Source organism: Urocitellus parryii, chromosome 7 (assembly GCF_045843805.1).
Source record: "Urocitellus parryii isolate mUroPar1 chromosome 7, mUroPar1.hap1, whole genome shotgun sequence".
Lineage (NCBI taxonomy): Eukaryota > Metazoa > Chordata > Mammalia > Rodentia > Sciuridae > Urocitellus > Urocitellus parryii.
The window spans coordinates 148805411-148821324 of record NC_135537.1 but is presented as its reverse complement, the minus strand read 5'-3'; the positions used below and the strand labels follow the sequence as shown (position 1 = coordinate 148821324).

Below are 15914 nucleotides of genomic sequence, written 5' to 3'. Positions count from 1 at the left end.
CATTAAGCCTTTGGTTTATTGGGATTGGCTTATTTCACTTAGCATGAGTCTCCAGTTCCATCCATTTACCTGCAAATTCTTGGCTTTTTTTTTTAATATTAATTTGTTATATATGACATCAGGATGCATTACAATTCATATTACACATATAGAGCACAATTTTTCATATCTCTGGTTGTACACAGACTAGAGTCATATCCTTTGTGTTTTCATACGTGTACTTACGGTAATGATAACCATCGGATTCTACCTTCTTTCCTACCCCTGTTCCCCTCCCTTTCTCTCCCTCCCCTTTCCCCTTTGTCCTATCTAAAGTTTATTTAATCCTCCCATCCCCCCAAAAAAAACAACCACTTAGTATTTTAAAAATAATTGCCTCAACTGTTTATGCCTTTTATGCCTCAACTGCTGTGTTCAAAGGTCCTTGAATCTCATTATATTTGAGATATGCATATATGGGATTGATATATAATATATATACACACACATGCTACATTTGTGAATCTGAAAATTCTCAATTCTACTGTAAAGACAACTGTTTATATTTACATTATAATGAAAAGCACTCCCATATTATTTAACTGACACCCACATACACACAGGATTCTGCAGAACCCTGTAATAGTGCTTATGTTGTGGGCTACTGCTTTTCATCATGGATATACAGGTATATCATTCATTGGCCTTGAGCCATTCTGTGATATCAAACCATTCTATTTTACTTAGTGGATTTGCATAATGAAATATTTGGATTGAAATTTGTCATCTTTGTTTTCAAAATTAATTTTCATTGTATCTCTAATAGTAGAGAACCGAAGAATAGAGAAGCCAGGCATAATGGTGCATGCCTGTAATCCCAGGGCTCAGGAGACTGAGGCAGGATCACTACTTCTAGGTCAGCCTTGGCAATTTAGCAAGACCCTGTCTCAGAATAAAAAATTAATGAAAGGAGTGGAATACATATATAACTCAGTGGTAGAGCATTTGCCTAACATAACATGTCCAAGGCCGTGGGTTCAGGTTCAATGTCCCTATCCCTCAAAAAAAGGAAAACTAAAGAGTGAAAACAAACAGTAGAGAATGTGCAACCTTACCACCCCCACCAAAAAAAAATTATTTTATTTTTCTTTTCTGAGGTCTGCTATTATGTGAAAAGTCCCTAGAGGTGGTAATGTAAAAACCCTTTTAGAAATTTCTAATCTTTTCATGAATTACTAATGACTACCTTCTTTCTTATGGCTGAGTGTTTGACCTACTTTCATTTCTCTAATATGACAGTACTTAATTGGTCTTGCTTTTTTTCAGGGAATTCAGCTTTATGGCGTACTGCAGCCATATGCATATACCTGGTTCTAGTATCTGTTTGGACTATCTATTTTAAACTACTTAGCATCTGGTTTGAGTTTCTTCTATGTTGATAGCACCTGGTGATTTCCCTTGTTTACTTTTGAACTCAGCTATGAGTTTTTGGTGGTTATTATGGTGTTACATTTTATCCAGCATTTCTCTGTGTTAGGTGTATAACACATAGGCCTCCTACATTTTTGGTTCTACCAGATTGACTGGAAGTTGCTGTCATAGTATTTCAGTACTTCAGGATAAACTGGGCAATGGTTTCTTTGTCTTATCTATTTCCCATAATAAAAATTTGCTACCATAGCCAGAAAAAAAGTAATTTAGTCTTTTCAAATCTAATTGGATTTTACATAAATATGCCAAGTACATTACTCTTCTGCTGTTTTTTTCAGGAAGAATATATAGTTTTTCATTTAGATACAGTTTATGCATATTCTCCCATTTTATAAATGAAAACTCAATATGTTTGGTCACCCAGTTCCCTAAAATTAGGCCTTATAGCAGGCTCATGTATTAAGTGATGATTAGTCCTATAGGGAAAAATAAAGTAGAATGAATGGAATAGATGGTGATTGGGAAACAGCAACTGAGTGTTGCCATTTTATATAGGATGGTTAGGAAAGTCTGTCAGAAAAAATAAAATCCAAGCAAATAATTTATAGGAAATGAAAAATAAAATCATGATGATACATGGGGGAATACCTTCCATGAAGAGAATGCACAAAGGCCCTGAGGTTTAAGTATACTTTTGCACATTCAAGAAACAATAACAAGATCAATTGATTGATTTTTTAATCGATAGATAGATAGATACTGGGGATTGAACCCAGAGGCACTTACTCACTGAGTCACATCCCCAGCCCTTTTTAATATTTTATTTAGAGACAGGGTCTTGATGAGTTGCTTTAGGGCCTCCCTGAGTTGCTGAGGCTTGCTTTGAACTACTGCCTCAGTCTCCTGTGCTGCTAGGATTATAGGCATGTACCACTGTACCTGGCAACAAGACCAATTTAGTTGGAATAGATTTATAAAGGGAACAGTAGGAAAAAAGATCATTGAGGAGTGGAGGGTAGATTATAATGTGAGTTCTTTGAATTTTACCCTGAGTCAGATAGAAAAAAAAAATTTTAGTGAGATAGAAACCCTGTGTTATGAGCAGAGGTATAATGTAATATAAGGATATTTTTTTTGAAAAACACCATCACATTGGGCTGGGGATGTGGCTCAAGCGGTAGCGCACTTGCCTGGTATGCGTGCGGCCCAGGTTCGATCCTCAGCACCACATACCAACAAAGATGTTGTGTCCGCCGAGAACTTAAAAAAAAAAAAAATATTAAAAATTCTCTCACTCTCTCTAAAAAAAACAAAAACAAAACAAACAAAAAAAAAACCACCATCACTTTGTATCTTATGTGGAAGGAAGTCTTAACAGTTCAATTTGAGCTTATCCATATAGTTCAGTAATAGAGGAGATATCACCTAATCATTTAGAGTAGTGGAATAGCAGCAGGGTGATAGAAGTTTTTAGATTCTGCATTTTGAAGGTAGATTAGACACATCTTCTCTTGTTTTGATTATGGGTTCATACAGAAAGTAGAGGAAGCCTAATATAGTGAAAAATTGGAGATGCTGTTAACTGAGATGACTAAGACTATTGGAAAAGGAGGCTTGGATATCAAGAGGGATTTAAGTAAACTTGAGAATCCTATAAGACACTGGTATGGAGTTGTCAACTGTGCTTTCACAAGTAAAAATTTGTTGTTCACAGGAAGAATTTATTGGCCTTACAGGTGAGGATGAGCTCATCTAGATTACCCAAAACAGATCAGAAGAATGACTCCTATACTCCAGTGCTTAGAAATTCGTAAGATAAAGAGGAATCAAAACAGGACCCTAAGAAAATGGCCTGTAGTATCCTGAAAGCCAAGTTACTCTAGCTACTAGGGAGGCTGAGGCAGAAGGATTGCAAATTTAAGGCTAGCATGGGCAATGTATTGAGATCCAGTCTCGAAATAAAAAATAAAAACGGCTGGGGATATAGCTTAATGATAAAGTGCCCCTGGGTTCAATCACCAGTACTTAAAAAAAAAAAAAAAAAAAAAAGAGAAAACTCTGTTAAACATATTGAAATGTCAAATGAGTTGACTTTTGACTGTTGAGAAATTGTTATTAGATTTGTCAAAATGCAGGTAGGTAATTGGTGTTAGGTCCTATGCAATTGAAAAAAAATCACTGGAGTCAAGATAGAAGAAGAAATGTGCTCATAAGAGGAAATTATGTTGGAGAGCATGAAATGTTTTAAAAGTGCAATTGTAGGAGGGAGAACTCTTGTTGTAATAAAAGATCATAAGGTGGAGGGTCATGGGTATATTCAGTGGTAGAATGATTGCTGTGTTGGTTATCCAACATCCATCTCTCTCTCTCTCTCTCTCTCTCTCTCTCTCTCTCTCTCACACGCACGCACGCACGCACGCACACGAAGAAAAGAAAAAAGCCTGTTAAGACTAAATTAGCTTTAATTGCAGTTCTAGAATTGGACAACCCTTTATTAATATAAATAAAATAGAACAAGTGTTCTGATGGGTTTTATAGACAGAAAAGGGGCTGGAAAAGGCAGATTGGTCAAAATCACTTCCTTTGTAAGGTGAGAATAGGGCAAAGGAACGATAGAAAACTATTTAATTGGTTAACATCAGTGTACTTCAGGTTATCTTTTTGTGAGGAATAAAGCTGAGGGAACTTAATTGTCATTCAGTTGAAGCTGTTTTGGACGTTTAATTATTTTTCTATCTTGTTTTTTTTGGGGGGGAGTGATACTGGGGATTGAGCCCAGGAGTGCTTCACCACTGAGCTATATCCCCAGACCTTTTATTTTTTATTTTGAGACAGCGTTTTGCTAAGTTGTTTAGGGCCTCATTAAATTGCTGAGACTGGCCTCAAATTTGCAATCCTCCTCTCTTAACATCCAGAGTCACTGTGAATGGCTTTATGCTGATTCTTTTCAAAGGTCAGATTTGGTTTGGTTTCTTGGCACTTTAGTATGAATGGCTCCATTTTGATTTTTCATCTGTTCTTTTGGGGTCTAGCATAAGAGTTTATTCCAAAACAGTGGCTCCATATAATTTTTTTTAACACTGGGTTGGTGTTATTTTTAATGACAAGATTTTTTAAAGAGATTAAAGAAATGCAAGGTTTTGGAAGGCTCATATATGTAATTATTGGAATTATTACATAACTTATGTTTAGTTAAAACCTAACACTGAAGAAGTAGGGTGTAGCTCAATGGTAAAGCACTTGCCTAGCATGTGTGTAGTCCTAGGTTTAATCCTCAGGGCCACAGAAAACAACCCAACACTGATAATGTTATCTGATTCAATTTTTTTGATATATTTACCTGGTCTACTTTCTTAATAGTTTGTCTGATGATTGCATCCAGACTCTTGATATCCAAAATAGCATATTTTTCATATCCAGTTTATTTATATTAGAATAAATTTATTTGTACCTTCTACAAAAAATATATATATTTTTTAATGTGGTGCTGAGGATCGAAACCAGGGTCCTGCACATGCTAGGTGAGCACTCTACCACTCAGCAACAACCTCAGCCCCTGTTGTGTTGTTTTTTTATTCTTTAAGTTAAAAACAAAACAAAACAAAAAAAATCTATGAAGAGAAGCACTATTGCTAAAAGAAGGACCTAGCCTCTAAATTAAGTGACAGAAGTCTCAGCTTTGTTTTATGCTTTATTATTGGCCTTGACAGATGAAGTTATAAAGGAAATTCCTTTTAGAGTTGTATATTTTTTACTGATTTTCTTTGGGGGGGGTGATTTTTTTTTTTTTTTTAGTTGTAGGTGAACACAATACCTTTATTTATTTTTATGTGGAGCTGAGGATCGAACACAATGCCTCACACGTGCTAGGCAAGTGCTCTCTACCACTGAGCCACAACCCCAGTCCCTTGGTTGTTGATTCTTAAAGTGGAAATTTATATCTGATATCATTTTTCAAAATTTTAGGAGTCTGTTGGTTTAATTGCCATTTCTGGTAAATGGCAGAAGAAAAACGGAGAAGACCAAATATATATTTCACAATATCATAACCATTAAGAAAAAAACTGCTACTTATAATTGAAGAATGCTAGTTTATTTAAGACTTATCCCAGTGTCAGAGATTTTAGCTATAAAAATGTGCATCAGCTTTTAAAATTTATACTGCTAAGCTTCTTTCTAGACAGCTGTGGAGTAATTAAAAATATGGATCTCTCTCAGCATTTTGGCAGTGTCCTCTTGTGTCCCTGCAGCAACTCTGAATGCTGTAGTTTTCCCTTCAGAAAATCAGAACTGTCAGTGTTAACTTGATTGATTGTATTGCACTGACATTAAATGTCCTGAAACTAATAGTCTAAACATATTGCTGTATTTACTAGGATGCTACTGAACAGTGTTTCTATCATATTTCATTTTTAGGTTATTATTTATTTGTATCCTTTAATATTTGTATTAGGATTAGACCTGCTAGGCTCCTGAATGTCTTTCTCTTTGTATTTCCATGTGAGTTTTTTCCTTTTTCTCTTAGAAATATCAAGCCTTCATTAAACTTAGGAGCTCTTGTTCAAGCTAAGGGATTGACTTGGACACCTATGTGATGTTCCTTTTCAGCCTGGTTGCATTGTTTTTTCCTCTAGAGATTCAGGAATACAAATATTTGGAAAGGAAGCTAAGAAATGGAGATCAGCTTGCTTCTTTTTGTACTCAGGTTGGCTTGTGAATACTTGCCTTCTGGGATCCTGGTTGTCTACTCCAGGAGAATTCCTGGATAGTTGTTTTTTAATTTGCAAATGAAACTTAAGAGAGTTTAAATTCTATACAGATTTAATTAAAATATGCTAATTATGACAAATTTCAAAGTGCTAAAGAGGGGGGGATAAGGCAAGTGAAAAATTGGATTTATTAAACATTGAAAGAAATATAGCCTACTGATTTCAGGATATACCTTAGCAAATAAAATGTGGCTTATTATTGACAATGACTACATCAATGAATTGATGAAATAATTTGCACTTAGCACATAGGTTTTTATGCTGGGGCTGTAGCTCAGAGGCAAAGCACTTGCCTAGCATGCATGAGGCATGGGTTCAATCTTCAGCACCACATAAAAATTAAGAAATAAAATAAAGGCATTCTGTCTATCCACAGCTATTAAAAAAAAAAGAAGAAGAAGAAGAAAAAAAGAATGGCCTCACACATGCTAGGCAAGCACTCTACCACTGAGCCACAACCCCAGCCCAAAGTAAAAACAGTTTGATTTCCAAGACTAGGCACCTTGTAGCATTATTTATGTAATTCTTCCTTTGTAGATACAGTGTCAACTAATTGTAAAGTTTAGGCTGTGTAGGTTTTAAGTAAGATACCCTAAAATTTGACTGAATTTATTTTTATTGTTTTAATTTTAGGGTGAAAAGGTAAACTATGAAAAGTTTAGAAATTGGCTTCTTCTAAACAAAGATGCTTTTACCTTCTCTCGTTGGCTACTGTCTGGAGGTGTATATGTTACCCTCACTGATGATAGTGATACTCCCACTTTCTACCAAACTCTGGCTGGAGTCACACATTGTAAGTAATGGCGTTTCATTGTTTTCTGTTTATCTCTTAATGTAATTACCTGGTAATATTAGAATATGCTTTTGAAAAAAAAATTTTGTCAGTGCTCTCCCCCACCCATTATATAATAAAATGAAATGCTGAAGCATATAGTAATTAGCCCTTGACATATTATTATCTTTAAGCTATGTTTGGTTACTTGTGATGCTACAACAAATTACCACAATTCATAAACTAAAACAGGAGACATTTATTCTCTCACAATCTATAGGTGAAAGTCAAGGTATTAACTGGACTGTGTTCCCTCCAAAAGAAGAATCCAGCTGTGCCCTTTCCAGTTTTTGATGACTGTAAGCATTCCTTGGCTTGTGGCAGCATCCCTTCATTCTCTCTTTCACATGGCCACCTTGGGGTTTTTCTCTGTCCTTTCCTCTAATCATTGGATTTAGAGTGGTGCCTAAATTCAGGATTTCACTTTAAGTTCCTTAACTTATTCCATATGCAAAGTTCCTATTTCTAAGTAAGGTCACATTCTGGAGTTGTAGTAGTCATGAATTTTGGTGAGACTGTTCAGTTCACTACAGAATCCTAATTTTTAATTTCTGTTGTTCTTTCTGGTAGTTTCAAAAGCCTGATTACAGTCTTCTTTTGCTTCTTCCTAGCACTGGAATTCCTTTCCCTTAGCTTCTACCTATTAAATTCTAGTCATCCTGGAAGACTTTACTGATACCCTAAATTTCTTCCTGTAGTAAAAGGATTTGTAGCATTCTGTTCATTCATATATCATCTCTCCTAAATCATAGGATCCTTTCAGGCAGAGTCTATATTATTATTATTATTATTATTCCCTTCTCCCAGTGCCAAGTATAAACAAATATATGTTCACTGAGTAGAGAACCTTGGGAGTCAAGGGATATTTATATCTATTCCTTTGCATGACTTATAATCTTATACTAATTACACACTAATTACTTTCTCCAATTTTTATTCTATAGTTATCAGAAGTTGTGAATGATAAATTCTGGTCATGATTCAAATAGTTTTCAGTTCCCTTGTCTTTTCATTTTATCTATCTATCTATCTATCTATTTATTTAATTTATTATTGCTGTACCAGGAACTGAGCCCAGGGGCTCTTTACCACTGAGCTACATCCCCAACACTTTTATTTTATTTTTTAAATTTTGAGATAGTTTCTCACTAAGTTGCTTAGGACCTTGCTAAATTGTTGAAGCTGTCCTCAAACTTGGAATCCTCCAATCTCAGGCTTTCCAGTCACTATGTTTACAACATGAACCACCAAGCCCAGTTAACCTTTGTTTAAGAAACTGATTTACAATTTAAGTTCAGAATTCAAGTTTTTATGGTTTAGTGGATTTAATTTTTTAAATCAGGATGTTTCATTTTTCTATAATTACTTGGCATTTAAATACTAAGATTAAATTTCATTTTAAAAAGTTTTGCTAAGTATCAACAGGATTCTTGATAAGTTAATCTTTAAAATCCTTTGTATTCGAGGGGCTGGATTATAGCTCAGTGGTAGAGCACTTGCCTCACAATGTGAGGCATTGGGTTCGATCCTCAGTACCACATAAAAATAAATAAAATAAAGATATTGTGCCCATCTTTTAAAAAATCTTTTTAAAAAAATCCTTTGTATTAGAGATAGACAAAGTTTGAAATAGGTTAGTACAGTTTATTACGTTCTTTCTTGTCTTCTCCCTGATCCATGGTATTTTGGATTTTTCTTGTAATAACCTATTCCTGTTCATTTTGCCGTTATTTAAGACACTCAGAAGAGACAGACCAAAACTCTAAATATAATTAATTTTAATCAGCTTTTCACAATTTTAAATGTGTGTATCCCATCCTCTACTATTGTACATGAACAGACCTAGTCAAGCACACAGACTTGTATCCAGCTCTGAGTCCTCTCTTCTGCGTCTGAAGACTCTTGCTAATCTTTGAAATGTCTACATTGTGACTAAATTGCCCACTAGTTCTAGGTTGAACTGTCACCTTTAACACCATTTGTTTGTCCTTGGAAAGCAAAATTCTTTCCTGTTTTGTTGCCTTTTATCTTAGTTCCTTCTGTTTTTTTAAATTTATTTTTTAGTTGTAGTTGGACACAGTACCTTTATTTCACTTATTTATTTTTATGTGGTGCTGAAGATCGAACCCAGGGTTCCACACGTGCAAGGTGAACGCTGTACCGCTGAGCCACAACCCCAGCCCAGTTCCTTCTATTTTTAAAAAATATTTTTTAGGGCTCACTGGTAGAGCGCTCACCTAGCATGTGTGAGGCGCTGGGTTCAATCCTCAGCACCACATAAAAATAAATAAATAAAATAAAGGTATAAAAAAAAATCACATCAATCTTTAAAAAGAATAGATTTTAGTTGTAGATAGACACAATAACTTTATTTTTTTATTATCTATATTTTTTATGTGGTGCTGAGGATCAAATCCAGTTTATCACACATGCTAGGCAAGTACTCTGTCACTGAGCCACAGCCTCAGCCCTTGGCTCCTTCTTTAAGTTAACTTTTTCCTTATTTTTAAATTAAAACACTTTTTTTCCCTTTGTAGTTGCTATCTGTCTTACCTTCAGACTTCAGTAAGGATCATGTAACTCTGTTTTTAGTATCCTACCACATTCCTTTCACTTTATTTGATTAACCCTTTACATGGTCTTCATGTACCTCTTTAAATACCAAGATCTTGATAGGTGCAGTGGTGGTCACCTGTAATCTGAGATAACAGGCTGAGACAGGAGGATTGGAAGTGCAAAGCCAGCCTCCACAGTTTAGCAATGCCTTGAGAAACTTAGTGTGACCCTGCCCCAAAATAAAAAATTAAAAGGGCTAGGTCTGTAACTAAGTGGTAGAGTACCCCTGGGTTCAATCCTCAGTACAAAAAAAAAAAAAAAAAAAAAAAACCACAACAACAAAAAAACACTATCTATTTATCTATCTTTATCTCCAGGGCTTATTCATGTTTGTGCTCCAAGAAAACCCTGTATGTATTCCTTTTTTTGTATTCTACACTAGGTTAAAATGACCAACTTTCACTTCTTTCAGGCTTGAAACTTACTGTCTTATTCACATTCATTATCTATAGTTTTTAATACCATATCAGGCACATTATGTTAATGTTTTTATTAAATGTTTACAGAATATTATGTAATTGTTATGACTTTCTAAAATTTTTAGGGCTGGGGATGTGGCTTAAGCAGTAGCACGCTTGCCTGGCATGCGTGCGGCCCGGGTTCGATCCTCAGCACCACATACAAATGAAGATGTTGTGTCTGCCGAAAACTAAAAAATAAAAAATATTAAAAGTTCTTTCTCTCTCTGTCTCTCTCTCAACTGGCTCTTGGTCCTTTAAAAAAAAAGTTTTAAAATTTTAGCTGGCAGATAAATGTGTATATTATATGATGTTTGACAATAGCCTTTGTACTTTTTTTCACCAAAAATAGTTTACATGGTGGAGGCTTCTAATTTACCACATGCATATGGAACACTTACTACAGGAGGCACTAAACTCCTACTATATCAATCATCTCATTTAATGCTTGTATCATTTCTGAAGTTCATTTTATGTATATTCTACAAATGAGGAAATGAAGGCTCTAAGAAGTTAAAGTTTCTCAAGCTGTTAGGAGGCAAAACTGGGATGTTTGAACTCTAAAATATACACTTGTTATCATTTTAGGACTTAGAGACAGCTTATTGACATACAGTGGTTTTATTCTTTAATCTTTTATGAGTACCTTGTAGTTGCAGATAAAATTGGTTGTCATGTAGTAGCTGTGGTTGTGGTGAGCCATCTTAAGACTGACTTCAGTTGCCCTTGTAGATTCACTTTTCTGATTGCCTTTTTTCTCCACCAAGGACTTACAGATTATTAGTTTTTCATTTATCTTCAATAATGATTTCATTTGATCCAGACAAGATTATTGAATGATTGCCCATTTAGCAACAGTGAAATAATAGAAGTTTTAATATTATCATTTTATTATTAAGGATTAAAATTTATTAAGGATTGTTTTCCTTAATGTTGACCATATTCTGCCATAGAATTCAACTATGTGTGCTTATAATATCTTTATTGTAAATATGTTTTAAATAAATTAAAATGGTTTTTGGAATTTTCCCAGAATGTTATCATAAGCATGAATAAACCTGCTAACTTAAGTGATTTCTTAGAGTAGTAGAATCTAGGTTCTGAAGTAAATAGTGTCATATTTTGGTGAATTTTATGGCAAAGTAATTCATTTTTAATATTCTTCATTTTTTACTCAAGAAATTTACATTTCCCCTGTTTTATCATTTATTTTAATTGAGAATGTATATATTATTATGTTTTCTTCCACATTTTACTTTATAATGTTACAGCCTTCTTTAATTAGAGAAAAAAGCATTTCAGTGATTCTTAGACAATAAACTGCCTAGCAAATCTGTCTCTCTCCTTGATTATCTTATCTATTAGTGATGATGTAAGGCTTGGAGCCATTTTAAGTAGATCTCAGAAGGTCATTGTTTCTAAGAGCAGGTTGTTTCCTCAGAAATATTAAAGAACTGTGTTACCATAAGAAATCACTTGGCTATTATGCCTGCCTTTTTTGATGAGGATCTCTTTCTGGTGTTAAAGAGCTATTTCTGCAACTGGAATCTTCCTTGAGTTGAGAAAAGAAGTTGTGTTTTTCAAGGAGACTGATAAATATAGTTTCCAGACTTAAAAAAAAAAAAAAAAAAAAAAACAATATCAGGCTCCTATGGTATTGCCCATACTGCTAAAATTTAAAACTCTTTCCAGGTAGGTGAATATTTGTAGTAGATACTTCAGCTTTAAAAAAATGAAAGTATGGGGCTGGGGTTGTAGCTCAGTGGTAGAGCACTTGCCTAACACGTGTAAGGAATTGGGTTCGATCCTCAGCACCACACAAAAATAAATGAGTAAAATAAATATACTGTTACAATCTACAACCAAAAAATATTTTTTTAAAAAATGAAAGTAAAATTAAAGTTTTTTAGTTGTAGTTGGGCATTTATTTTTACATGGTGCCTTGCATATGCTAGATGAGCCCTCTACCGCTGAGCCACAACCCCAGCTCCAAAGTAAAATTCTTAAATAGAATTTTTGGCATATTTTAAAGTTGTTTCCCATTCCAAAGTAATTATACCTTTCCAAATGTTACCTCATCAGGAATTTTCAAGGTAGTGTTAGTTATTTGGTTTATAAAAGAAAAACTATATGATATAGTATATATTTCTATGTGAAACATTTTTTATTTTATAAGTGTTTCTGATGGTCTTGTTTCAAATTTTAAAATGAGCCAGGGCACAGTGGCGCATGCCCGAAATCCCAGCAGACAGGAGGATCTCAAGTTCAAAGTCAACCTCAACAATTTAACAAGGCCCTAAGCAAGTCAGTGAGAGCCTCTCTCTCAATAAAATATAAAAAAAGGACTAGAGATGTGGCTCAGTGTTTAAGTGCCCCTGGGTTCAATCCCCAGTACCAAAAAAAGTTTTTTTTAAATAATTTATTCTATTGATATTTAAAACTGTGAATTAAGCTGGGTGTAGTAGTGCATGCCTATAATTCCAACTACTCAGGGGGCTAAGGCAGGAGTAGTGCAAGTTCGAAGCCAGCCTCAGCAATTTAGCAAGGTCCTTAGCAATTTGGTAAGATCTATCTCAAAAATAAAAGGGTTGGAGATGTAGCTCAGTGGTAAAGTGCCCTTGGGTTTTATCCCCCATCCTGCTAAATAATCAAATTAATAAGTAAAACTATGAACTAGGATTTTGTGTAATTTGAGAAATCATACATTAGGGTAGATTATAGAATAAAAACATTGGAAATCTCCTAAATAACCTGGGTGACAGTCAGTTAAATGAAAGTTTGATGATTAGTTATATAAAAACATGCAATTATGTATTCTGTTTTTCATTTTTCTCAACTATCTACAATTCTCAATGTTTTTCATCCAAAAAATGTATTGCATTATAAAAAAGTAACAAATATTGCAAATGAAAAACTAAGCTAGTATTAGCAGCAAATTTTAAGCAGACTGGCAAAAATCAAAATTATAGCCTGGTGCAATGGCACACTCCTAAAATCCCAGCAGCTGGGGGTGGGGGGGTTGAGGCAGGAGGATCGCAAGTTCAAAGCCAGCCTGAGCAATTTAGCGAGGCCCTAAGCAAGTCAGTGAGACCCTGTCTCTAAAATACTAAAAAGGGTTGGTGATATGGCTCAGTGGTTAAGTGCCTCTGGATTCAATCCCCAAAATAAAAATAAAATCAAGATTATAATGGTAATGGTGTTTTAGGATGGTAGCATTAGTTGTGATACTGATTTTTTTATACATTTTCTAGGTATTCAATAATAAAATTACTTTTATAATTAAAGTAACTTCATAAAGCAATTATAAATAAAACAAAGACTTTGGAAGTAGCTTAATTTCTGCAAGATTGAGACCTTAGTCTGTAGCATAGAGAAAAAGATGTTTGGTTTAGTGGTTGCACTAGGTGTTAATAAATTAACAGGTACTAATTTTCTTGCTCCTCTCCAAGGTTAAAGTGGTAAACTGATTCAAATAATTAACAGTACAGAAATCTAATATAGCGTAGGTTGATTTCCATTTTTTTTTTTGCTTCTTAAAATATTATCTTTAAATTTTGTCATTTCCTTGTGTATAATTGTTTTTAATAATTAGTGGGTAATTAGTTCCCTATGAATTCCAAAATATAGGATAACTTTATTATCATTTTTTAAAACATTTATTTTTTTAGTTCTAGTTTGACACATACCCTTATTTTGTTTTATTTTTATGTGGTGCTGAGGATTAAACCCAGTGCCTCACATATGCTAGGCAAGTGCTCTACCTCTGAGCCACAATCACAGCCCCTTTTATCATTTTGGAATAATTCATTTTCATAGATTTTGTGGATCATTAAGAAGATTCTTTGGGGTAATCAAGTTATGAACTTTCCAGGAGACTGTTCTGTGTAAAATGGAGTCTAAGTGGGGACAGTGTACTTGACCTGAGGTACATATTGTCAAGACCTTTTTGTTTTCTGCTATTGCAGATATATATATGAGCTTAACAAATAATTTTTACTTATTCATTAAACATTTATTGATGAAGTGTTAGGATATAACTATGAACAAAACAGACCAAAAACTTGCTCTTGAGGAGCATGTGTTCTATTTGGGAGAGATAGCAATCAAACAAATAAGCAAAAAGTAAAATTTATCAGATGTTGATAAGTATTAAGGAGAAATGTAAAGCAGAGAGGAGAGATGAAGGAATAATATGAGTAAATGGAGTGCAGTTTGTATCATTTGAGAATGTGACATATGAAGAAAGAATAAAGAGTTGTGGTACCAGATACCTTAAGGAAGAGCGTTGAAAAGTTCTGAATCAGCGAAGTAGCATGATTCCGTTTATATTTTTCTTTTGAAAATTTTTTATTAGCAATTAAATTAAACCGTTTTCCATGTTTTTCTGAATTGTCTGGCTTCTATTTGTTAATCTGTTTTGTTTTAAATGCCTTCTGATTGCATGTATGGATGATCTTAACTCCTTAATAGAGAGGAATAACTGATCTTCCTGTTTCTGTTCTTGCTGCCCATCAGACTAAAGTCCTTACGGCAGCTTATATAATCTGACCCTTCATTCTCTGTTTCTGTTAATTTTCTCTTCCTCACTAACTCTTCTTCAGCCACTCTGGTCTTTCTTTTCCTTATATTTGCCAGTCATGCTCTTTCCTTTAGGACTCTATACTTATTCCTTCTACCTAAAATGTTTTTACTCCATGATTTATCCCTTTGGCACCCTCAGGTCTTAGCCCTCAAATGTAGCCCTTTCACTCAGCACCATCTTCTGTAACTACTCTGTTTAAGGCCATGGTATGTTTCTCTCAAGGCCTTATTTAGGTTGATGGTATATCTCTTCATTTATTTAGAACTCCTCCCTGCTCCAGTACTGGGATGGAACTAGGGGTGTTCCATCACTGAGCTACATCTCCAACCCTTTTTACTTTTTTTTTGAATTGGGGTCTCACTAAGTTGCCTAGTGTGCCCTTGAATTTATGATTCCTCTACCCCAGCTTCCAAGTAGTGTGCATCATCATTCTTGGCTATTTATTTAGATTTTAACATTTGTAAAGTTTCCTTATGAAAATCTCACTTATATTGTTTCATTTTGGATATTTATTTATTTAGGGGGTTGCTATTTTTGATATGCTTTTTCACTTTTCTATTTATTATGTTATTGATATTATATAGGAAAAACTGATTTTTGTATGTTTATTTTGTATACCAGCAGATTTTGAACACAACTATAATTTGTAAATGGATTCTCTTGAGTTTTTAATATATATTCTGTATACATGCAAATTACCTTGCTTCTTGTCTTCCAATATTATGCTTTATACTTTTATGTTTTATTACATTAGTGACAGTTTCCAGAATCAGGTTAAGTAATAATTGGAGGGAGGGATGTACTGCTTCATTTGATGAAGTAGAAGAAAGACCTTTACTTCCAATGTGATAACATGAAATAACTACAAACAAATAATCATGCTCTTCTTTAAAGCCATTAAAGATGTGTAGATGCAAGGAAGTATTAAAAATCAAAGCCAAACTGAATTCCAGGGTGGTGATCAAAGATGTACAATGCTTTCAGTCTGAGGCCAGATGCTGGCAATAGTCTTTCCGGGGATGAGGATAAGCCAGCCAACCTTTTTTGAGAAACCTCAGCTTTGAATCTGAAATAAAATCTCAAATGGAAAGATAATTCTCTCCATCCAGTAATTCTCTCATGTGGAAATTTTGTGGAGACTGGAGGCAGGCTGAAAACAAAAAAGAAATCTTATGATAGTAGAAAGGATCAGTGTTGCCCAAGGGTTATTGGGGAGGGAGGGATGAATAGGCAGAAGATAGAAGATT

At 34.4% G+C, this 15914-nt stretch overlaps 1 protein-coding gene across 1 annotated transcript in view; it reads left to right on the top strand.

Moving 5' to 3' along the window:
- The window catches only part of Usp32 (ubiquitin specific peptidase 32), a 171482-nt gene that overhangs the window by 76871 nt on the left and 78697 nt on the right, over positions 1 to 15914 (top strand). The window contains exon 5 of the mRNA XM_026398002.2: positions 6813 to 6972. Within this exon, the coding sequence (XP_026253787.1) occupies positions 6813 to 6972 (160 nt within the window). The remainder of the gene's footprint in view (positions 1 to 6812; positions 6973 to 15914) is intronic.